General features: G+C 41.1%; 1 protein-coding gene across 1 annotated transcript in view; it reads left to right on the top strand.

Annotated features, from left to right (window-relative positions):
- The window catches only part of LOC137374817 (equilibrative nucleobase transporter 1-like), a 480,520-nt gene that overhangs the window by 75,079 nt on the left and 381,174 nt on the right, over positions 1 to 24,267 (top strand). The window contains exon 3 of the mRNA XM_068041340.1: positions 4,417 to 4,463. Coding sequence (XP_067897441.1) covers positions 4,417 to 4,463 — 47 coding nt within the window. The remainder of the gene's footprint in view (positions 1 to 4,416; positions 4,464 to 24,267) is intronic.

The following is a 24,267-nucleotide window of genomic DNA, read 5'->3' as shown; positions in this document are numbered from 1 at the left end:
CCGGACTGGGGTGATCCCCGACCTCACCTCCCCCAGATGGTGCAGGTGGGGGAGGAGGAGCTCACTGGGAATGAAGGGTGGGACGTTGGACAACATTATCCGATGCGCAGTGGCCCCCAGAGGGTCCACTGGCAGGAAGGTCCCCCCCACAGTGAGCCCTTTACTCAGGGCCAGGGACACCGCCCGCTCGGTCTTCAAAAAGAACACAGCCTTCCCATACATCTTTGAGGCCGCAACAATGGCCGAGGGGCCGACAACCACGGCCATTGCCTTAACGCAGGCCTCAATAGACATGTTGGGGTGGGGATAGCTCTTCACCCCATGGCTGCATGTCAATAATTTAAAGGGTGACGGGGCCACGTGGGCAGCCACAGAAGCTGCAGCTGCGTAGGTAGTAGAGGGCCCCGCCACCGGTGATGAAGGGCTTGCCATGGGTCTAAGAGCTAAACCCACCCCAAATTGTGGACTTGCACACTAAATAACAGCGACTCACAGAAAAATCTGAAAAGACAAACAAACAAACAACAGGTTAGTGGAGAGGCTGAGGTAAGAGAGGAGAGGCAAAGGCAGGCTGGAAGGGATGACTTGCTTTCTGGAGGTGGTGCTCACAGTACACTTAAAACAAACAGTCTTTGAAGTTGGTCTTCTGGTTGGGGGAGTCGTCTTCACCTGGGTCAGCTGAAGCTGCCCAGGCACTATCTATCCCCTTCCGTCTGTTTAGCTGGGCAGCTTCAGCTGACCCAGGCTTGGCAATTGGGGTGGGGAGGGAGCTTCCCTGTGTGCTTTTGCAGCAGCACAGATTCCTGCTGAATTGGCAGCCCCACCCCTTGTTGTTCCAGCCACTTGTTCCTCCCCCAACAGTCCAAAGTAAATTACTGGTGTTCAGCACCCACCTCCAGACAAAGCCTTGTTTCCAAAAAAATGTCTCTTTCTTCTCTTTAATGGAGACTGTTGTTGAAGTTTCACCTCTGCTTGGTTGTAACTGCTCTCCCTGGTTCAGTGCAGTTCCTCTCTCCACCTCTGCAACCTCCAACTGCCACCAGCACTCTCAGCTGCACCTCGTTGAGGCACTCAACACTCAGGGTTCCCAATCAGAGAACAGCCAACCTCATGCTGTCTCTGTCCTGGGAGTGCTTGATGGACAGTGTAGAGGGAGTTTTACTCTCTAACTCACCCCGTGCTGTCCCAGCCATGGGAACGCTCATTGCTGACACTGGGGGACATCCTGTCAGGGTAACGTAGACAGAGCAGAATAATTTGCAGAATAATCTCACATATTTTACAGGAATTTTTTTCTCAATGGAAAAGCCTTCCAATCACAGACTGTTATCATACAGAAAGAGGCCATTTGTCCTGTTGCGCATGTGCTGGCTCTGTGACAGAGCTGTCTTATGTAATCCATGCACCCCAGCCTTTCCCCCATCGCCCTGAAAATTATTCCTCTTCATTTACATGTCCAATTGCCAATTTCCAATGAACTTGTTTCTACCACTACTCTTTCAGATAGTGAGTTTCAGATTTTATCAACCTCCGTGTGGAGACATTTCTTCTTGTTTCTGCTCGAATTCTTTTGCTAATTTTCTTAAATCTGTGTCCCTCTGGTTACTGACCCACCTGCCACTGGGAACAGTTACTCCCTGCTTACACTATCCAAACCCTTTATGATTTTGAATGCCTCAATAAATCTCGCCTTAACCTTCTGTGCTCTAAGAAGAACAATCCCAGCTTCTCCAGTCTGTCCACAGTAACTGAAGTACCTCATCCCCGGAACAATAATCTCTTCTCACACACTCTCCAAGACCTGGACATCCTTCCTAGAGTGTGGTGCCCAGAAATGGACATAACGCTCCAGTAAAGGCTAACGCAGGCATTTATGAAGTATTTAACAATAATTTATTTTCTTTTACACACAAACATACAAATTAGGAGCAGGAATAGGCCACTCGAACCCTCGAGGCTGCTCTGCCATTCAATAATTTCATGGCTGAACTGATTAGTCCACATTTCCACCTACCCTCTATAACCTTCACCCGCTTGCTTGTCAAGAATCTATCTACCTCTGCCTTAATAATATTCAAAAACTCTTCTTCCACTGCCTTTTGAGGAAGAGAATTCCAAAAACTCACAACCCTCTGTGAGAATAAATTTCTCCTCATCTCTGTTTTAAATGGGCGACCCCTTATTTTTAATCAGTGTCTCCTAGTTCCAGATTCTGCCACAAGGGGAAACATCCTTTCCACAAGGGAGACCCCTCATTTTTAGTAAATATACTTCTTTTTTATTCTTCCGGCCAAAGTGGACAATTTCACATTTTCCCACATTATACTCCATTTGCTAGGTCTTTGCCCACTCACCTAACCTATCTATATCCCTTTGTAGCCCCCTTATGTCCCCTTCACAACTTACTTTCCTACCTATCTTTGTGTCATCAGCAAATTTAGCAAACTTACCTTCAGTCCCTTCACCAAAGTCATTTATATAAATTGTAAAAAGTTGAGGCCTCAGCACTGATCTCTGTGGCACACCACTCATTATAGAACATAGAACATTACAGCGCAGTACAGGCCCTTCGGCCCTCGATGTTGCGCCGACCTGTGAAACCATCTGACCTACACTATTCCATTTTCATCCATATGTCTATCCAATGACCACTTAAATGCCCTTAAAGTTGGCGAGTCTACTACTGTTGCAGGCAGGGCGTTCCACGCCCCTACTACTCTCTGAGTAAAGAAACTACCTCTGACATCTGTCCTATATCTATCACCCCTTAACTTAAAGCTATGTCCCCTCGTGTTTGCCATCACCATCCGAGGAAAAAGACTCTCACTATCCACCCTATCTAACCCTCTGATTATCTTATATGTCTCTATTAAGTCACCTCTCCTCCTCCTTCTCTCTAACGAAAACAACCTCAAGTCCCTCAGCCTTTCCTCGTAAGACCTTCCCTCCATACCAGGCAACATCCTAGTAAATCTCCTCTCCACCCTTTCCAAAGCTTCCACATCCTTCCTATAATGCGGTGACCAGAACTGCACGCAATACTCCAGGTGCGGCCGCACCAGAGTTTTGTACAGCTGCAGCATGACCTTGTGGCTCCGAAACTCGATTCCCCTACTAATAAAAGCTAACACACCATATGCCTTCTTAACAGCCCTATTAACCTGGGTGGCAACTTTCAGGGATCTATGCACCTGGACACCAAGATCTCTCTGCTCATCTACACTACCAAGAATCTTCCCATTAGCCCAGTACTCTGCATTCCTGTTACTCCTTCCAAAGTGAATCACCTCACACTTATCCGCATTAAACTTCATTTGCCATCTCTCAGCCCAGCTCTGCAGCCTATCTATGTCCCTCTGTAACCTACAACATCCTTCGGCACTATCCACAACTCCACCGACCTTCGTGTCATCCGCAAATTTACTAACCCACCCTTCTACACCCTCATCCAGGTCATTTATAAAAATGACAAACAGCAGTGGCCCCAAAACAGATCCTTGCGGTACACCACTAGTAACTAAACTCCAGGATGAACATTTGCCATCAACCACCACCCTCTGTCTTCTTTCAGCTAGCCAACTTCTGATCCAAAGCACTAAATCACCTTCAATCCCATACTTCCGTATTTTCTGCAATAGCCTACCGTGGGGAACCTTATCAAACGCCTTACTGAAATCCATATACACCACATCCACGGCTTTACCCTCATCCACCTGTTTGGTCACCTTCTCAAAAAACTCAATAAGGTTTGTGAGGCACGACCTACCCTTCACAAAACCGTGCTGACTATCGCTAATGAACTTATTCATTACATCTTGCCAACCAGAAAATGACCCATTGATGCCTACTCTCTGTTTCCTGTTAGCTAGACAATCTTCTATCCATGCCAATATGTTACACACTGCACCATCAGCTTTTATTTTCCTTAATAACCTTTGATGTGGCACCTTATCAAATGCCTTCCAGAAATCTAAGTACAATATATCCACCAGCTCCCCTTTATCCACAGCACATATAACTCACTGAAAGAACTCCAATCAATTTGTTAGACATGATTTCCCTTTCACAGAACCATGTTGACTCTGCCTGATTACCCTGCTATAACGTCTTTAATAATAGCTTCTAACCTTTTCCCTAAGACAGATGTGAAGCTAACTGGCCTGTAGTTTCCTGCTTTCTGTCTCCTTCCTTTTTGAATAAAGGAGATACATTGGCTATTATCCAATCTAATGGAACCTTCCCCGAATCTAGGAAATTTTGGAAAATTAAAGCTAACGCATCAACTAACTAACTAGTCACTTCTGTTAGCTGAATCTCTGAGAGCTAATTCCTTTTAGGGAAAGGGGATCAAGGGGGAGGAGAAGGTGGGGACAAGTGGGGACCTGGTTTAAAACACTTTTTTTTTCACCTCCCCAGATCACTGTACACTACAGGCATGCTGATTATCGCTATCTCCACTGCTGGTGAGTGCAACTCTCTGAGATTTCCCGTGACATGACTGGGAGGGGAAGGGGCAAATCCCATGTGTTCGACAGAGACAGAGCATTCCCCCAGGCCTCAGCAATGAGGAGCAATCGAGGAGAGAGTTGGGGCTTCCCTTCCACTGTACTGAGTCACACACACACACACACACACACACACACACACACACACACACACACATACTGTTAACACTTGCCTAGAATATATAACACCAAAACAGGCAATGTGGCCCATCGAGTTCATGCTGGAATTTTTCTTCCCCTCGTACCTCCTCCCATCCGTTCTCAGCTAACCCCAATGGGGGGGAGATTTGCTAGTGCTCTTCGGGGGGGTTTAAACTAATTCATCAGGGGAATGGGAACCTAAATTGTAGTTCCTGTGCACAGGATGGTGAGAGTAGTGAGGTCAGGGATAAGGTTACAAGGACGCAAGAGGGCACTGGCAAGCAAGAACTTGGTTTAAAGTGTGTCTACTTCAACGCCTTCTCAAGGGCAATTAGGGATAGGCAATAAATGCTGGCCTGGCCAGTGACGCCCACATCCCAGGAATGAATAAAAGAAACTACTTCATTGGTTGCAAAGCACTTTGAGACATCCATTGATCATGAAGGCGTTGGATATATGGAAGGCTTGTCCCTTTTGTTTTCTTCTTTGTCCCCACGAGTAGAAGCTCTGTGTGCATTCCATTCAAATCTTTCATAATTTTATAATTCTTCTATCAGGTGGCTTTTCAGCCTCCCCTTTTCAAAAGCAAAAAGACCCAGTCTGTTCATCCTCTCCCTACATGTATAACAATACATTTCAGGGATCATCCTTGTAAATCCTTTTTCACCTCTATGACCACCAGAACTGTACACAATGCTCCAGGTGTGGTTTGACCAAGGTTTGATACATGTTTCATATAACTTTGCTTTTCAGTTCTCTCTCTGCAGAAATAAATCCAAGTGCTTGGTTTGTTTTTTGCATAGTATTAATCTGTGTCTCTACTTTTAGTGATCTGTATATTTGTACTCTCAGATCCATTTGCTCCAAGAGCCAGAGTCATTTACAGCACAGAAGGAGGCCATTCGGCCCATCGAGATCATGCCAGCTCTCGATAGATCAGTCCCATTCTCTCCCCTCAATCCCCGCAGCCCTGCAAGTTTATTTCCCGCAAGTTTAGTTTAGTTTAGAGATACAGCACTGAAACAGGCCCTTCGGCCCACCGAGTCTGTGCCGACCATCAACCACCCATTTATACTAATGCTACACTAATCCCATATTCCTACCACATCCCCACCTGTCCCTATATTTCCCGACCACCTACCTACACTAGGGGCAATTGCTAATGGCCAATTTACCCATCAACCTGCAAGTCTTTGGCATGTGGGAGGAAACTGGAGCAACCGGAGGAAACCCACGCAAACACAAGGAGAACTTGCAAACTCCACACAGGCAGTACCCAGAATTGAACCTGGGTCGCTGGAGCTGTGAGGCTGCGGTGCTAACCACCGCTCATCTAATTTCCTTTTGAAATCATTCATTGTCTCTGCTTATGTTGTTTGTGACAGTCATGACAGTCCTTCCCTGTTGGCTCAGTTTGTGAAGTTGAAGTGTAATTGAACCATGTATATGAACAAGGGTCAGGGTTGGATCCTTGTCTCTGCTCTGTTACTGATATTAGCCAAGGTGGGGGGTTTTTGGGGGTTGGGGTGGGAGGGAGGGGGAGCACAGTGATTTGACTTCACTGTCCCTGGGCCAGCGAGAGGTACATTCAGCCAGGATTCATGTTTCTGATGACCATCCATCTGAGCCACTGGCAAATGCTTATGTCGAACTGGGATAGCGTTGGTCTGCAATGTCAACCATGGTTGCTGATGTTTCTTATCTATATCCACAAGTGAAGAGTGCATGTGATGGGGACTTGGATTTCCAGAAGGCATTTAACAAGGTGCCACATAAAAGGTTATTGCACAAAGTAGGAGCTCATGGTGTAGGGGGTGAAATATCAGCATGGATAGAAGATTGGCTGGCTGGCAGAAAACAGAGAATATACATAAACGTGTCCTCTTCTGATTGGCAGGATGTAATGGGTGGAGTCCCAAAGAGGTCTCTGCTGGGGCCTCAACTTTTAAAAATTTATATCAATGACTTCTATGTGGGGAGTGATGGCATGGTAGCTAAATTTGCAGATGGCACAAAGATAGGTGGGAAAGTATGTCGTGAAGAGGACATAAGGAGGTTGCAAACCGATAGAGATAGGTTGAGTGAGTGGACAAAAACCTGTCAGATACAGGATAATGTGGAAAAATGTGAAGTTGTTCCCTTTGGAAGGAAAATGAAAAAGCAGAGTATTACTTAAACGGAGAGTGACTGCAGAATTCCGAGGTGCAGAGGGATTTCGGTGTTCCAGTGCAGGAGTCACAAAAAGTTAGTATGCAGGTACAGCAAGTAATGAAGAAAGCTAATGGAATGCTGTCCTTTATTACAAGAGGAATTGAAAATAAAAGTAAGGATGTTATGCTTCTGATATACAGGGCATTGGTGAGAGCACATCTTGAATACTGTGGGCAGTTTTGGTCTCCTTATTTAAGGAAAGATGTGAATGCGTTGGAGGCGGTTCAGAGGAGGTTTACTAGATTGATACCTGGTATGAGCGGGTTATCTTATGAGGTTGGACAGACTGGGCTCGTTTTCATTGGAGTTTAGAAGAGTGAGGGGAGACTTGATTGAAGTATGTAAGATCCTGAACGGTCTTGACAAGGTGGATGTGGAAAGGATGTTTCCTCTTGTGGGTGAGTCCAGAACTAGAGGACACTGTTTTCAAATTAGGGGTCACCCTTTTAGGACAGAGACGAGGAGAATTTTTTCTCTCAGAAGGTCGTGTGACTTAGGAATTCACTGCCTCAGAAGATGGTGGAGGCGGGATCATTGAATATTTTTAAGAGGGAGGTAGATAGACTCTAGGTAGAGACTACCAAACACATCTTCCCCTCTGATCCCCTGTCAGCATTTCGAAGGGATCATTCCCTCCACGACACCCTGGTTCACTCCTCCATTACCCCCACCACCTCGTCCCCTTCGCATGGCATCTTCCCCTGCAATCGCAGGCAGTGTAATACCTGCCCACTTACCTCCTCTCTCCTCACTATCCCAGGCCCCAAACAGCTTCAGGTGAAGCAGCGATTTACTTGTACTTCTTTTCAATGTACCTTACTGTATTCGCTGCTCATAATGTGGTCTCAACTTTGGGGAGACCAATTGCAGACTGGGTGACTGCATGGCAAAACACCTCCACTCAGTCCGAAAAGGTGACCCCAAGCTTCCGGTTGCTTGCCATTTCAACACTACCCCCTGCTTTCATGCTCACATCTCTATCCTGGGATTGCTGCAGTGTTCCAGTGAACATCAACGCAAGCACATGGAACAGCAGCTCATTTATCGATTAGACACACTACAGCCGGTCAGACTGAACATAAAAGGCCCCCTTTTTACTTATAGTTATTTTTTCTTTATTTTTAATTTCTTTCATCATTCATTTTTTTTTACCATGCGCCTACCCACTGTTCCTTTTCATGTTTGAGCTTTGGGCCAGGGAAGTCAATTAAAACCCTCTCTGTAATAAGGCGTTGTCTTTCCACACACCATTAACATAGCGTTTGCCTTTGCTCCATGACCTTCTAGTTATTTATTCTCTGCGACCTTGGCCTATCAACACTTTCTCCTTTGTTATCTCTTGACACTCCGCAGCTTTACTTCCTTAAAGCCTTTTACGTTTCTAACATTTGCCAGTTCTGATGAAGGGTCACTGACCTGAAACGTTAAGTCTGCTTGGCTCTCCACAGATGCTGCCAGACCTGCTGAGTATTTCCAGCATTTCTGGTTTGTATTACAGATTTCCACAATCGGCAGTATATTGCTATTAATACAGTTCTTTCTTTTGGGCCTCCTTATCACGAGAGACAATGGATACGCGCCTGGAGGTGGTCAGTGGTTTGTGAAGCAGCGCCTGGAGTGGCTATAGAGGCCAATTCTGGAGTGACAGGCTCTTCCACAGGTGCTGCAGAGAAATTTGTTTGTTGGGGCTGTTGCACAGTTGGCTCTCCCCTTGCGCCTCTGTCTTTTTTCCTGCCAACTACTAAGTCTCTTCAACTCGCCACAATTTAGCCCTGTCTTTATGGCTGCCCGCCAGCTCTGGCGAATGCTGGCAACTATTAATACAGTAGTGTTATTGTTATGTTTCTGGACTAATAATCCAGTGTGCAGTCGTGTTATTGATATGTTAGTGGACTAATAATCCAGTGTACAGTTGTGTTATTGTTCTGTTTCTGGACTAATATTCCAGGGTGCAGTTGTGTTATTGTTCTGTTTCTGGACTAATATTCCAGGGTGCAGTTGTGTTATTGTTCTGTTTCTGGACTAATATTCCAGGGTGCAGTTGTGTTATTGATATGTTAGTGGACTAATAATCCAGTGTACAGTTGTGTTATTGTTCTGTTTCTGGACTAATATTCCAGGGTGCAGTTGTGTTATTGTTCTGTTTCTGGACTAATATTCCAGGGTGTAGTTGTGTTATTGTTCTGTTTCTGGACTAATATTCCAGGGTGCAGTTGTGTTATTGTTCTGTTTCTGGACTAATATTCCAGGGTGCAGTTGTGTTATTGTTCTGTTTCTGGACTAATATTCCAGGGTGCAGTTGTGTTATTGTTCTGTTTCTGGACTAATATTCCAGGGTGCAGTTGTGTTATTGATATGTTAGTGGACTAATAATCCAGTGTACAGTTGTGTTATTGTTCTGTTTCTGGACTAATATTCCAGGGTGCAGTTGTGTTATTGATATGTTAGTGGACTAATAATCCAGTGTACAGTTGTGTTATTGTTCTGTTTCTGGACTAATATTCCAGGGTGCAGTTGTGTTATTGATATGTTAGTGGACTAATAATCCAGTGTACAGTTGTGTTATTGTTCTGTTTCTGGACTAATATTCCAGGGTGCAGTTGTGTTATTGTTCTGTTTCTGGACTAATATTCCAGGGTGTAGTTGTGTTATTGTTCTGTTTCTGGACTAATATTCCAGGGTGCAGTTGTGTTATTGTTCTGTTTCTGGACTAATATTCCAGGGTGCAGTTGTGTTATTGTTCTGTTTCTGGACTAATATTCCAGGGTGCAGTTGTGTTATTGTTCTGTTTCTGGACTAATATTCCAGGGTGCAGTTGTGTTATTGATATGTTAGTGGACTAATAATCCAATGTACAGTTGTGTTATTGTTCTGTTTCTGGACTAATATTCCAGGGTGCAGTTGTGTTATTGTTCTGTTTCTGGACTAATATTCCAGGGTGTAGTTGTGTTATTGTTCTGTTTCTGGACTAATATTCCAGGGTGCAGTTGTGTTATTGTTCTGTTTCTGGACTAATATTCCAGGGTGCAGTTGTGTTATTGTTCTGTTTCTGGACTAATATTCCAGGGTGCAGTTGTGTTATTGTTCTGTTTCTGGACTAATATTCCAGGGTGCAGTTGTGTTATTGTTCTGTTTCTGGACTAATATTCCAGGGTGCAGTTGTGTTATTGTTCTGTTTCTGGACTAATATTCCAGGGTGCAGTTGTGTTATTGTTCTGTTTCTGGACTAATATTCCAGGGTGCAGTTGTGTTACTGTTCTGTTTCTGGACTAATATTCCAGGGTGCAGTTGTGTTATTGTTCTGTTTCTGGACTAATATTCCAGGGTGCAGTTGTGTTATTGTTCTGTTTCTGGACTAATATTCCAGGGTGCAGTTGTGTTATTGTTCTGTTTCTGGACTAATATTCCAGGGTGCAGTTGTGTTATTGTTCTGTTTCTGGACTAATATTCCAGGGTGCAGTTGTGTTATTGTTCTGTTTCTGGACTAATATTCCAGGGTGCAGTTGTGTTATTGTTCTGTTTCTGGACTAATATTCCAGGGTGCAGTTGTGTTATTGTTCTGTTTCTGGACTAATATTCCAGGGTGCAGTTATGTTATTGTTCTGTTTCTGGACTAATATTCCAGGGTGCAGTTGTGTTATTGTTCTGTTTCTGGACTAATATTCCAGGGTGTAGTTGTGTTATTGTTCTGTTTCTGGACTAATATTCCAGGGTGCAGTTGTGTTATTGTTCTGTTTCTGGACTAATATTCCAGGGTGCAGTTGTGTTATTGTTCTGTTTCTGGACTAATATTCCAGGGTGTAGTTGTGTTATTGTTCTGTTTCTGGACTAATATTCCAGGGTGCAGTTGTGTTATTGTTCTGTTTCTGGACTAATATTCCAGGGTGTAGTTGTGTTATTGTTCTGTTTCTGGACTAATATTCCAGGGTGCAGTTGTGTTATTGTTCTGTTTCTGGACTAATATTCCAGGGTGTAGTTGTGTTATTGTTCTGTTTCTGGACTAATATTCCAGGGTGCAGTTGTGTTATTGTTCTGTTTCTGGACTAATATTCCAGGGTGCATTTGTGTTATTGTTATGTTTCTGGACTAATATTCCACGGTGCAGTTGCGTTATTGTTATGTTTCTGGACTAATATTCCAGGGTGCAGTTGTGTTATTGTTCTGTTTCTGGACTAATATTCCAGGGTGCAGCAGTGTTATTGTTCTGTTTCTAGACTAATATTCCACGGTGCAGTTGTGTTATTGTTATGTTTCTGGACTAATATTCCAGGGTGCAGTTGTGTTATTGTTCTGTTTCTGGACTAATATTCCAGGGTGCAGTTGTGTTATTGTTCTGTTTCTGGACTAATATTCCAGGGTGCAGTTGTGTTATTGTTATGTTAGTGGACTAATATTCCAGGGTGCAGTTGTGTTATTGTTCTGTTTCTGGACTAATATTCCAGGGTGTAGTTGTGTTATTGTTCTGTTTCTGGACTAATATTCCAGGGTGTAGTTGTGTTATTCTGTTTCTGGACTAATATTCCAGGGTGCAGTTGTGTTATTGTTCTGTTTCTGGACTAATATTCCAGGGTGCAGTTGTGTTATTGTTCTGTTTCTGGACTAATATTCCAGGGTGCAGTTGTGTTATTGTTCTGTTTCTGGACTAATATTCCAGGGTGCAGTTGTGTTATTGTTCTGTTTCTGGACTAATATTCCAGGGTGCAGTTGTGTTATTGTTCTGTTTCTGGACTAATATTCCAGGGTGCAGTTGTGTTATTGTTCTGTTTCTGGACTAATATTCCAGGGTGCAGTTGTGTTATTGTTCTGTTTCTGGACTAATATTCCAGGGTGCAGTTGTGTTATTGTTCTGTTTCTGGACTAATATTCCAGGGTGCAGTTATGTTATTGTTCTGTTTCTGGACTAATATTCCAGGGTGCAGTTGTGTTATTGTTCTGTTTCTGGACTAATATTCCAGGGTGTAGTTGTGTTATTGTTCTGTTTCTGGACTAATATTCCAGGGTGCAGTTGTGTTATTGTTCTGTTTCTGGACTAATATTCCAGGGTGCAGTTGTGTTATTGTTCTGTTTCTGGACTAATATTCCAGGGTGTAGTTGTGTTATTGTTCTGTTTCTGGACTAATATTCCAGGGTGCAGTTGTGTTATTGTTCTGTTTCTGGACTAATATTCCAGGGTGTAGTTGTGTTATTGTTCTGTTTCTGGACTAATATTCCAGGGTGCAGTTGTGTTATTGTTCTGTTTCTGGACTAATATTCCAGGGTGTAGTTGTGTTATTGTTCTGTTTCTGGACTAATATTCCAGGGTGTAGTTGTGTTATTGTTCTGTTTCTGGACTAATATTCCAGGGTGCAGTTGTGTTATTGTTCTGTTTCTGGACTAATATTCCAGGGTGTAGTTGTGTTATTGTTCTGTTTCTGGACTAATATTCCAGGGTGCAGTTGTGTTATTGTTCTGTTTCTGGACTAATATTCCAGGGTGCAGTTGTGTTATTGTTCTGTTTCTGGACTAATATTCCACGGTGCAGTTGCGTTATTGTTATGTTTCTGGACTAATATTCCAGGGTGCAGTTGTGTTATTGTTCTGTTTCTGGACTAATATTCCAGGGTGCAGTTGTGTTATTGTTCTGTTTCTGGACTAATATTCCACGGTGCAGTTGCGTTATTGTTATGTTTCTGGACTAATATTCCAGGGTGCAGTTGTGTTATTGTTCTGTTTCTGGACTAATATTCCAGGGTGCAGTTGTGTTATTGTTCTGTTTCTGGACTAATATTCCACGGTGCAGTTGTGTTATTGTTATGTTTCTGGACTAATATTCCAGGGTGCAGTTGTGTTATTGTTCTGTTTCTGGACTAATATTCCAGGGTGCAGTTGTGTTATTGTTCTGTTTCTGGACTAATATTCCAGGGTGCAGTTGTGTTATTGTTATGTTAGTGGACTAATATTCCAGGGTGCAGTTGTGTTATTGTTATGTTAGTGGACTAATATTCCAGGGTGCAGTTGTGTTATTGTTCTGTTTCTGTACTAATATTCCAGGGTGTAGTTGTGTTATTGTTCTGTTTCTGGACTAATATTCCAGGGTGTAGTTGTGTTATTCTGTTTCTGGACTAATATTCCAGGGTGCAGTTGTGTTATTGTTCTGTTTCTGGACTAATATTCAAGGGTGCAGTTGTGTTATTGTTCTGTTTCTGGACTAATATTCCAGGGTGCAGTTGTGTTATTGTTCTGTTTCTGGACTAATATTCCAGGTTGCAGTTGTGTTATTGTTCTGTTTCTGGACTAATATTCCAGGGTGCAGTTGTGTTATTGTTCTGTTTCTGGACTAATATTCCAGGTTGCAGTTGTGTTATTGTTCTGTTTCTGGACTAATATTCCAGGGTGCAGTTGTGTTATTGTTCTGTTTCTGGACTAATATTCCAGGGTGCAGTTGTGTTATTGTTCTGTTTCTGGACTAATATTCCAGGGTGCAGTTGTGTTATTGTTCTGTTTCTGGACTAATATTCCAGGTTGCAGTTGTGTTATTGTTCTGTTTCTGGACTAATATTCCAGGGTGCAGTTGTGTTATTGTTCTGTTTCTGGACTAATATTCCAGGTTGCAGTTGTGTTATTGTTCTGTTTCTGGACTAATATTCCAGGTTGCAGTTGAGTTATTGTTCTGTTTCTGGACTAATATTCCAGGGTGCAGTTGTGTTATTGTTCTGTTTCTGGACTAATATTCCAGGGTGCAGTTGTGTTATTGTTCTGTTTCTGGACTAATATTCCAGGGTGCAGTTGTGTTATTGTTATGTTAGTGGACTAATATTCCAGGGTACAGTTGTGTTATTGTTATGTTAGTGGACTAATATTCCAGGGTGCAGTTGTGTTATTGTTATGTTAGTGGACTAATATTCCAGGGTGCAGTTGTGTTATTGTTCTGTTTCTGGACTAATATTCCAGGGTGCAGTTGTGTTATTGTTGTGTTTCTGGACTAATATTCCAGGGTGTAGTTGTGTTATTGTTCTGTTTCTGGACTAATATTCCAGGGTGCAGTTGTGTTATTGTTCTGTTTCTGGACTAATATTCCAGGGTGCAGTTGTGTTATTGTTCTGTTTCTGGACTAATATTCCAGGGTGCAGTTGTGTTATTGTTCTGTTTCTGGACTAATATTCCAGGGTGCAGTTGTGTTATTGTTCTGTTTCTGGACTAATATTCCAGGGTGCAGTTGTGTTATTGTTCTGTTTCTGGACTAATATTCCAGGGTGCAGTTGTGTTATTGTTCTGTTTCTGGACTAATATTCCAGGGTGCAGTTGTGTTATTGTTCTGTTTCTGGACTAATATTCCAGGGTGCAGTTGTGTTATTGTTCTGTTTCTGGACTAATATTCCAGGGTGCAGTTGTGTTATTGTTCTGTTTCTGGACTAATATTCCAGGGTGCAGTTGTGTTATTGTTCTGTTTCTGGACTAATATTCCAGGTTGCAGTTGTGTTATTGTTCTGTTTCTGGACTAATATTCCAGGGTGCAGTTGTGTTATTGTTCTGTTTCTGGACTAATATTCCAGGTTGCAGTTGTGTTATTGTTCTGTTTCTGGACTAATATTCCAGGTTGCAGTTGAGTTATTGTTCTGTTTCTGGACTAATATTCCAGGGTGCAGTTGTGTTATTGTTCTGTTTCTGGACTAATATTCCAGGGTGCAGTTGTGTTATTGTTCTGTTTCTGGACTAATATTCCAGGGTGCAGTTGTGTTATTGTTATGTTAGTGGACTAATATTCCAGGGTACAGTTGTGTTATTGTTATGTTAGTGGACTAATATTCCAGGGTGCAGTTGTGTTATTGTTATGTTAGTGGACTAATATTCCAGGGTGCAGTTGTGTTATTGTTCTGTTTCTGGACTAATATTCCAGGGTGCAGTTGTGTTATTGTTGTGTTTCTGGACTAATATTCCAGGGTGTAGTTGTGTTATTGTTCTGTTTCTGGACTAATATTCCAGGGTGCAGTTGTGTTATTGTTCTGTTTCTGGACTAATATTCCAGGGTGCAGTTGTGTTATTGTTCTGTTTCTGGACTAATATTCCAGGGTGCAGTTGTGTTATTGTTCTGTTTCTGGACTAATATTCCAGGGTGCAGTTGTGTTATTGTTCTGTTTCTGGACTAATATTCCAGGGTGCAGTTGTGTTATTGTTCTGTTTCTGGACTAATATTCCAGGGTGCAGTTGTGTTATTGTTCTGTTTCTGGACTAATATTCCAGGGTGCAGTTGTGTTATTGTTCTGTTTCTGGACTAATATTCCAGGGTGCAGTTGTGTTATTGTTCTGTTTCTGGACTAATATTCCAGGGTGTAGTTGTGTTATTGTTCTGTTTCTGGACTAATATTCCAGGGTGTAGTTGTGTTATTGTTCTGTTTCTGGACTAATATTCCAGGGTGTAGTTGTGTTATTGTTCTGTTTCTGGACTAATATTCCAGGGTGCAGTTGTGTTATTGTTCTGTTTCTGGACTAATATTCCAGGGTGCAGTTGTGTTATTGTTATGTTAGTGGACTAATATTCCAGGGTGCAGTTGTGTTATTGTTCTGTTTCTGGACTAATATTCCAGGGTGCAGTTGTGTTATTGTTCTGTTTCTGGACTAATATTCCAGGGTGCAGTTGTGTTATTGTTCTGTTTCTGGACTAATATTCCAGGGTGTAGTTGTGTTATTGTTCTGTTTCTGGACTAATATTCCAGGGTGCAGTTGTGTTATTGTTCTGTTTCTGGACTAATATTCCAGGGTGCAGTTGTGTTATTGTTATGTTAGTGGACTAATATTCCAGGGTGCAGTTGTGTTATTGTTCTGTTTCTGGACTAATATTCCAGGGTGCAGTTGTGTTATTGTTATGTTAGTGGACTAATATTCCAGGGTGCAGTTGTGTTATTGTTCTGTTTCTGGACTAATATTCCAGGGTGCAGTTGTGTTATTGTTCTGTTTCTGGACTAATATTGCAGGGTGCAGTTGTGTTATTGTTATGTTAGTGGACTAATATTCCAGGGTGCAGTTGTGTTATTGTTCTGTTTCTGGACTAATATTCCAGGGTGCAGTTGTGTTATTGTTCTGTTTCTGGACTAATATTCCAGGGTGCAGTTGTGTTATTGTTCTGTTTCTGGACTAATATTCCAGGGTGCAGTTGTGTTATTGTTCTGTTTCTGGACTAATATTCCAGGGTGCAGTTGTGTTATTGTTCTGTTTCTGAACTAATATTCCAGGGTGCAGTTGTGTTATTGTTCTGTTTCTGGACTAATATTCCAGGGTGTAGTTGTGTTATTGTTCTGTTTCTGGACTAATATTCCAGGGTGCAGTTGTGTTATTGTTATGTTAGTGGACTAATATTCCAGGGTGCAGTTGTGTTATTGTTATGTTTCTGGACTAATATTCCAGGGTGCAGTTGTGTTATTGTTCTGTTTCTGGACTAATATTCCAGGGTGCAGTTGTGTTATTGTTCTGTTTCTGGACTAATATTCCAGGGTGCAGTTGTGTTATTGTTCTGTTTCTGGATTAATATTCCAGGGTGCAGTTGTGTTATTGTTCTGTTTCTGGACTAATATTCCAGGGTGCAGTTGTGTTATTGTTCTGTTTCTGGACTAATATTCCAGGGTGTAGTTGTGTTATTGTTCTGTTTCTGGACTAATATTCCAGGGTGCAGTTGTGTTATTGTTCTGTTTCTGGACTAATATTCCAGGGTGCAGTTGTGTTATTGTTCTGTTTCTGGACTAATATTCCAGGGTGCAGTTGTGTTATTGTTCTGTTTCTGGACTAATATTCCAGGGTGTAGTTGTGTTATTGTTCTGTTTCTGGACTAATATTCCAGGGTGTAGTTGTGTTATTGTTCTGTTTCTGGACTAATATTCCAGGGTGCAGTTGTGTTATTGTTTTGTTTCTGGACTAATATTCCAGGGTGTAGTTGTGTTATTGTTCTGTTTCTGGACTAATATTCCAGGGTGTAGTTGTGTTATTGTACTGTTTCTGGACTAATATTCCAGGGTGTAGTTGTGTTATTGTTCTGTTTCTGGACTAATATTCCAGGGTGCAGTTGTGTTATTGTTATGTTAGTGGACTAATATTCCAGGGTGCAGTTGTGTTATTGTTATGTTAGTGGACTAATATTCCAGGGTGCAGTTGTGTTATTGTTCTGTTTCTGGACTAATATTCCAGGGTGCAGTTGTGTTATTGTTATGTTAGTGGACTAACATTACAGGGTGCAGTTGTGTTATTGTTCTGTTAGTGGACTAATATTCCAGGGTGCAGTTGTGTTATTGTTATGTTTCTGGACTAATATTCCAGGGTGCAGTTGTGTTATTGTTCTGTTTCTGGACTAATATTCCAGGGTGCAGTTGTGTTATTGTTATGTTAGTGGACTAACATTACAGGGTGCAGTTGTGTTATTGTTCTGTTAGTGGACTAATATTCCAGGGTGCAGTTGTGTTATTGTTCTGTTAGTGGACTAATATTCCAGGGTGCAGTTGTGTTATTGTTATGTTAGTGGACTAATATTCCAGGGTGCAGTTGTGTTATTGTTATGTTTCTGGACTAATATTCCAGGGTGCAGTTGTGTTATTGTTCTGTTTCTGGACTAATATTCCAGGGTGCAGTTGTGTTATTGTTCTGTTTCTGGACTAATATTCCAGGGTGCAGTTGTGTTATTGTTCTGTTTCTGGATTAATATTCCAGGGTGCAGTTGTGTTATTGTTCTGTTTCTGGACTAATATTCCAGGGTGCAGTTGTGTTATTGTTCTGTTTCTGGACTAATATTCCAGGGTGTAGTTGTGTTATTGTTCTGTTTCTGGACTAATATTCCAGGGTGCAGTTGTGTTATTGTTCTGTTTCTGGACTAATATTCCAGGGTGCAGTTGTGTTATTGTTCTGTTTCTGGACTAATATTCCAGGGTGCAGTTGTGTTATTGTTCTGTTTCTGGACTAATATTCCAGGGTGTAGTTGTGTTATTGTTCTGTTTCTGGACTAATATTCCAGGGTGTAGTTGTGTTATTGTTCTGTTTCTGGACTAATATTCCAGGGTGCAGTTGTGTTATTGTTTTGTTTCTGGACTAATATTCCAGGGTGTAGTTGTGTTATTGTTCTGTTTCTGGACTAATATTCCAGGGTGTAGTTGTGTTATTGTACTGTTTCTGGACTAATATTCCAGGGTGTAGTTGTGTTATTGTTCTGTTTCTGGACTAATATTCCAGGGTGCAGTTGTGTTATTGTTATGTTAGTGGACTAATATTCCAGGGTGCAGTTGTGTTATTGTTATGTTAGTGGACTAATATTCCAGGGTGCAGTTGTGTTATTGTTCTGTTTCTGGACTAATATTCCAGGGTGCAGTTGTGTTATTGTTATGTTAGTGGACTAACATTACAGGGTGCAGTTGTGTTATTGTTCTGTTAGTGGACTAATATTCCAGGGTGCAGTTGTGTTATTGTTATGTTTCTGGACTAATATTCCAGGGTGCAGTTGTGTTATTGTTCTGTTTCTGGACTAATATTCCAGGGTGCAGTTGTGTTATTGTTCTGTTTCTGGACTAATATTCCAGGGTGCAGTTGTGTTATTGTTATGTTTCTGGACTAATATTCCAGGGTGCAGTTGTGTTATTGTTATGTTACTGGACTAATATTCCAGGGTGCAGTTTTGTTATTGTTCTGTTTCTGGACTAATATTCCAGGGTGCAGTTGTGTTATTGTTCTGTTTCTGGACTAATATTCCAGGCTGCAGTTGTTTTATTGTTATGTTTCTGGACTAATATTCCAGGGTGCAGTTGTGTTATTGTTATGTTACTGGACTAATATTCCAGGGTGCAGTTGTGTTATTGTTCTGTTAGTGGACTAATATTCCAGGGTGCAGTTGTGTTATTGTTATGTTTCTGGACTAATATTCCAGGGTGCAGTTGTGTTATTGTTATGTTTCTGGACTAATATTCCAGGGTGCAGTTGTGTTATTGTTATATTTCTGGACGAATATTCCAGGGTGCAGTTGTGTTATTGTTATGTTTCTGGACTAATATTCCAGGGTGCAGTTGTGTTATTGTTATGTTTCTGGACTAATATTCCAGGGTGCAGTTGTGTTATTGTTATGTTTCTGGACAAATATTCCAGGGTACAGTTGTGTTATTGTTATGTTTCTGGACTAATATTCCAGGGTGCAGTTGTGTTATTGTTCTGTTTCTGGACTAATATTCCAGGGTGCAGTTGTGTTATTGTTATGTTACTGGACTAATATTCCAGAGTGCAGTTGTGTTATTGTTCTGTTTCTGGACTAATATTCCAGGGTGCAGTTGTGTTATTGTTATGTTTCTGGACTAATATTCCAGGGTGCAGTTGTGTTATTGTTATGTTACTGGACTAATATTCCAGGGTGCAGTTGTGTTATTGTTCTGTTTCTGGACTAATATTCCAGGGTGCAGTTGTGTTATTGTTATGTTTCTGGACTAATATTCCAGGGTGCAGTTGTGTTATTGTTATGTTACTGGACTAATATTCCAGGGTGCAGTTGTGTTATTGTTCTGTTTCTGGACTAATATTCCAGGGTGCAGTTGTGTTATTGTTCTGTTTCTGGACTAATATTCCAGGGTGCAGTTGTGTTATTGTTCTGTTTCTGGACTAATATTCCAGGGTGCAGTTGTGTTATTGTTCTGTTTCTGGACTAATATTCCAGGGTGCAGTTGTGTTATTGTTCTGTTTCTGGACTAATATTCCAGGGAGCAGTTGTGTTATTGTTCTGTTTCTGGACTAATATTCCAGGGTGCAGTTGTGTTATTGTTATGTTACTGGACTAATATTCCAGGGTGCAGTTGTGTTATTGTTATGTTTCTGGACTAATATTCCAGGGTGCAGTTGTGTTATTGTTCTGTTTCTGGACTAATATTCCAGGGTGCAGTTGTGTTACTGTTCTGTTTCTGGACTAATATTCCAGGCTGCAGTTGTGTTATTGTTCTGTTTCTGGACTAATATTCCAGGGTGCAGTTGTGTTACTGTTCTGTTTCTGGACTAATATTCCAGGGTGCAGTTGTGTTATTGTTCTGTTTCTGGACTAATATTCCAGGGTGCAGTTGTGTTATTGTTCTGTTTCTGGACTAATATTCCAGGGTGCAGTTGTGTTATTGTTCTGTTTCTGGACTAATATTCCAGGGTGTAGTTGTGTTATTGTTCTGTTTCTGGACTAATATTCCAGGGTGCAGTTGTGTTATTGTTCTGTTTCTGGACTAATATTCCAGGGTGCAGTTGTGTTATTGTTCTGTTACTGGACTAATATTCCAGGGTGCAGTTGTGTTATTGTTCTGTTTCTGGACTTATATTCCAGGGTGCAGTTGTGTTATTGTTCTGTTTCTGGACTAATATTCCAGGGTGCAGTTGTGTTATTGTTATGTTACTGGACTAATATTCCAGGGTGCAGTTGTGTTATTGTTATGTTTCTGGACTAATATTCCAGGGTGCAGTTGTGTTATTGTTATGTTTCTGGACTAATATTCCAGGGTGCAGTTGTGTTATTGTTCTGTTTCTGGACTAATATTCCAGGGTGCAGTTGTGTTATTGTTCTGTTTCTGGACTAATATTCCAGGGTGCAGTTGTGTTATTGTTATGTTTCTGGACTAATATTCCAGGGTGTAGTTGTGTTATTGTTATGTTTCTGGACTAATATTCCAGGGTGCAGTTGTGTTATTGTTATGTTTCTGGACTAATATTCCAGGGTGCAGTTGTGTTATTGTTATGTTACTGGACTAATATTCCAGGGTGCAGTTGTGTTATTGTTCTGTTTCTGGACTAATATTCCAGGGTGCAGTTGTGTTATTGTTATGTTTCTGGACTAATATTCCAGGGTGCAGTTGTGTTATTGTTATGTTACCGGACTAATATTCCAGGGTGCAGTTGTGTTATTGTTATGTTTCTGGACTAATATTCCAGGGTGCAGTTGTGTTATTGTTATGTTTCTGGACTAATATTCCAGGGTGCAGTTGTGTTATTGTTATGTTTCTGGACGAATATTCCAGGGTGCAGTTGTGTTATTGTTATGTTTCTGGACTAATATTCCAGGGTGCAGTTGTGTTATTGTTATGTTTCTGGACTAATATTCCAGGGTGCAGTTGTGTTATTGTTATGTTTCTGGACTAATATTCCAGGGTGCAGTTGTGTTATTGTTATGTTTCTGGACTAATATTCCAGGGTGCAGTTGTGTTATTGTTCTGTTTCTGGACTAATATTCCAGGGTGCAGTTGTGTTATTGTTATGTTTCTGGACTAATATTCCAGGGTGCAGTTGTGTTATTGTTATGTTACTGGACTAATATTCCAGGGTGCAGTTGTGTTATTGTTCTGTTTCTGGACTAATATTCCAGGGTGCAGTTGTGTTATTGTTCTGTTTCTGGACTAATATTCCAGGGTGTAGTTGTGTTATTGTTCTGTTTCTGGACTAATATTCCAGGGTGCAGTTGTGTTATTGTTATGTTAGTGGACTAATATTCCAGGGTGTAGTTGTGTTATTGTTCTGTTTCTGGACTAATATTCCAGGGTGTAGTTGTGTTATTGTTCTGTTTCTGGACTAATATTCCAGGGTGTAGTTGTGTTATTGTTCTGTTTCTGGACTAATATTCCAGGGTGTAGTTGTGTTATTGTTCTGTTTCTGGACTAATATTCCAGGGTGTAGTTGTGTTATTGTTCTGTTTCTGGACTAATATTCCAGGGTGTAGTTGTGTTATTGTTCTGTTTCTGGACTAATATTCCAGGGTGTAGTTGTGTTATTGTTCTGTTTCTGGACTAATATTCCAGGGTGCAGTTGTGTTATTGTTCTGTTTCTGGACTAATATTCCAGGGTGTAGTTGTGTTATTGTTCTGTTTCTGGACTAATATTCCAGGGTGTAGTTGTGTTATTGTTCTGTTTCTGGACTAATATTCCAGGGTGTAGTTGTGTTATTGTTCTGTTTCTGGACTAATATTCCAGGGTGCAGTTGTGTTATTGTTATGTTAGTGGACTAATATTCCAGGGTGTAGTTGTGTTATTGTTCTGTTTCTGGACTAATATTCCAGGGTGCAGTTGTGTTATTGTTATGTTAGTGGACTAATATTCCAGGGTGCAGTTGTGTTATTGTTATGTTAGTGGACTAATATTCCAGGGTGCAGTTGTGTTATTGTTCTGTTTCTGGACTAATATTCCAGGGTGCAGTTGTGTTATTGTTCTGTTTCTGGACTAATATTCCAGGGTGCAGTTGTGTTATTGTTATGTTAGTGGACTAATATTCCAGGGTGTAGTTGTGTTATTGTTCTGTTTCTGGACTAATATTCCAGGGTGTAGTTGTGTTATTGTTCTGTTTCTGGACTAATATTCCAGGGTGTAGTTGTGTTATTGTTCTGTTTCTGGACTAATATTCCAGGGTGCAGTTGTGTTATTGTTAAGTTAGTGGACTAATATTCCAGGGTGTAGTTGTGTTATTGTTCTGTTTCTGGACTAATATTCCAGGGTGTAGTTGTGTTATTGTTCTGTTTCTGGACTAATATTCCAGGGTGCAGTTGTGTTATTGTTATGTTAGTGGACTAATATTCCAGGGTGCAGTTGTGTTATTGTTATGTTAGTGGACTAATATTCCAGGGTGCAGTTGTGTTATTGTTCTGTTTCTGGACTAATATTCCAGGGTGCAGTTGTGTTATTGTTATGTTAGTGGACTAATATTCCAGGGTGCAGTTGTGTTATTGTTATGTTAGTGGACTAATATTCCAGGGTGCAGTTGTGTTATTGTTCTGTTTCTGGACTAATATTCCAGGGTGTAGTTGTGTTATTGTTCTGTTTCTGGACTAATATTCCAGGGTGTAGTTGTGTTATTGTTCTGTTTCTGGACTCATATTCCAGGGTGCAGTTGTGTTATTGTTATGTTTCTGGACTAATATTCCAGGGTGCAGTTGTGTTATTGTTCTGTTTCTGGACTAATATTCCAGGGTGCAGTTGTGTTATTGTTATGTTAGTGGACTAATATTCCAGGGTGTAGTTGTGTTATTGTTCTGTTTCTGGACTAATATTCCAGGGTGTAGTTGTGTTATTGTTCTGTTTCTGGACTAATATTCCAGGGTGCAGTTGTGTTATTGTTATGTTAGTGGACTAATATTCCAGGGTGCAGTTGTGTTATTGTTCTGTTTCTGGACTAATATTCCAGGGTGCAGTTGTGTTATTGTTATGTTAGTGGACTAATATTCCAGGGTGTAGTTGTGTTATTGTTCTGTTTCTGGACTAATATTCCAGGGTGTAGTTGTGTTATTGTTCTGTTTCTGGACTAATATTCCAGGGTGCAGTTGTGTTATTGTTATGTTAGTGGACTAATATTCCAGGGTGCAGTTGTGTTATTGTTATGTTAGTGGACTAATATTCCAGGGTGCAGTTGTGTTATTGTTCTGTTTCTGGACTAATATTCCAGGGTGCAGTTGTGTTATTGTTATGTTAGTGGACTAATATTCCAGGGTGCAGTTGTGTTATTGTTATGTTAGTGGACTAATATTCCAGGGTGCAGTTGTGTTATTGTTCTGTTTCCGGACTAATATTCCAGGGTGCAGTTGTGTTATTGTTCTGTTTCTGGACTAATATTCCAGGGTGTAGTTGTGTTATTGTTCTGTTTCTGGACTAATATTCCAGGGTGTAGTTGTGTTATTGTTCTGTTTGTGGACTAATATTCCAGGGTGCAGTTGTGTTATTGTTCTGTTTCTGGACTAATATTCCAGGGTGCAGTTGTGTTATTGTTCTGTTTCTGGACTAATATTCCAGGGTGTAGTTGTGTTATTGTTCTGTTTCTGGACTAATATTCCAGGGTGCAGTTGTGTTATTGTTATGTTAGTGGACTAATATTCCAGGGTGCAGTTGTGTTATTGTTCTGTTTCTGGACTAATATTCCAGGGTGCAGTTGTGTTATTGTTCTGTTTCTGGACTAATATTCCAGGGTGTAGTTGTGTTATTGTTCTGTTTCTGGACTAATATTCCAGGGTGTAGTTGTGTTATTGTTCTGTTTCTGGACTAATATTCCAGGGTGCAGTTGTGTTATTGTTCTGTTTCTGGACTAATATTCCAGGGTGCAGTTGTGTTATTGTTCTGTTTCTGGACTAATATTCCAGGGTGTAGTTGTGTTTTTGTTCTGTTTCTGGACTAATATTCCAGGGTGCAGTTGTGTTATTGTTATGTTTCTGGACTAATATTCCAGGGTGCAGTTGTGTTATTGTTCTGTTTCTGGACTAATATTCCAGGGTGCAGTTGTGTTATTGTTATGTTTCTGGACTAATATTCCAGGGTGCAGTTGTGTTATTGTTCTGTTTCTGGACTAATATTCCAGGGTGTAGTTGTGTTATTATTCTGTTTCTGGACTAATATTCCAGGGTGTAGTTGTGTTATTGTTCTGTTTCTGGACTAATATTCCAGGGTGCAGTTGTGTTATTGTTCTGTTTCTGGA

Source organism: Heterodontus francisci, chromosome 11 (assembly GCF_036365525.1).
Source record: "Heterodontus francisci isolate sHetFra1 chromosome 11, sHetFra1.hap1, whole genome shotgun sequence".
Taxonomy (NCBI): Eukaryota; Metazoa; Chordata; class Chondrichthyes; order Heterodontiformes; family Heterodontidae; genus Heterodontus; species Heterodontus francisci.
The sequence above is the reverse complement of the archived record's forward strand: the minus strand, read 5'-3'. Positions and strand labels throughout refer to the sequence as shown.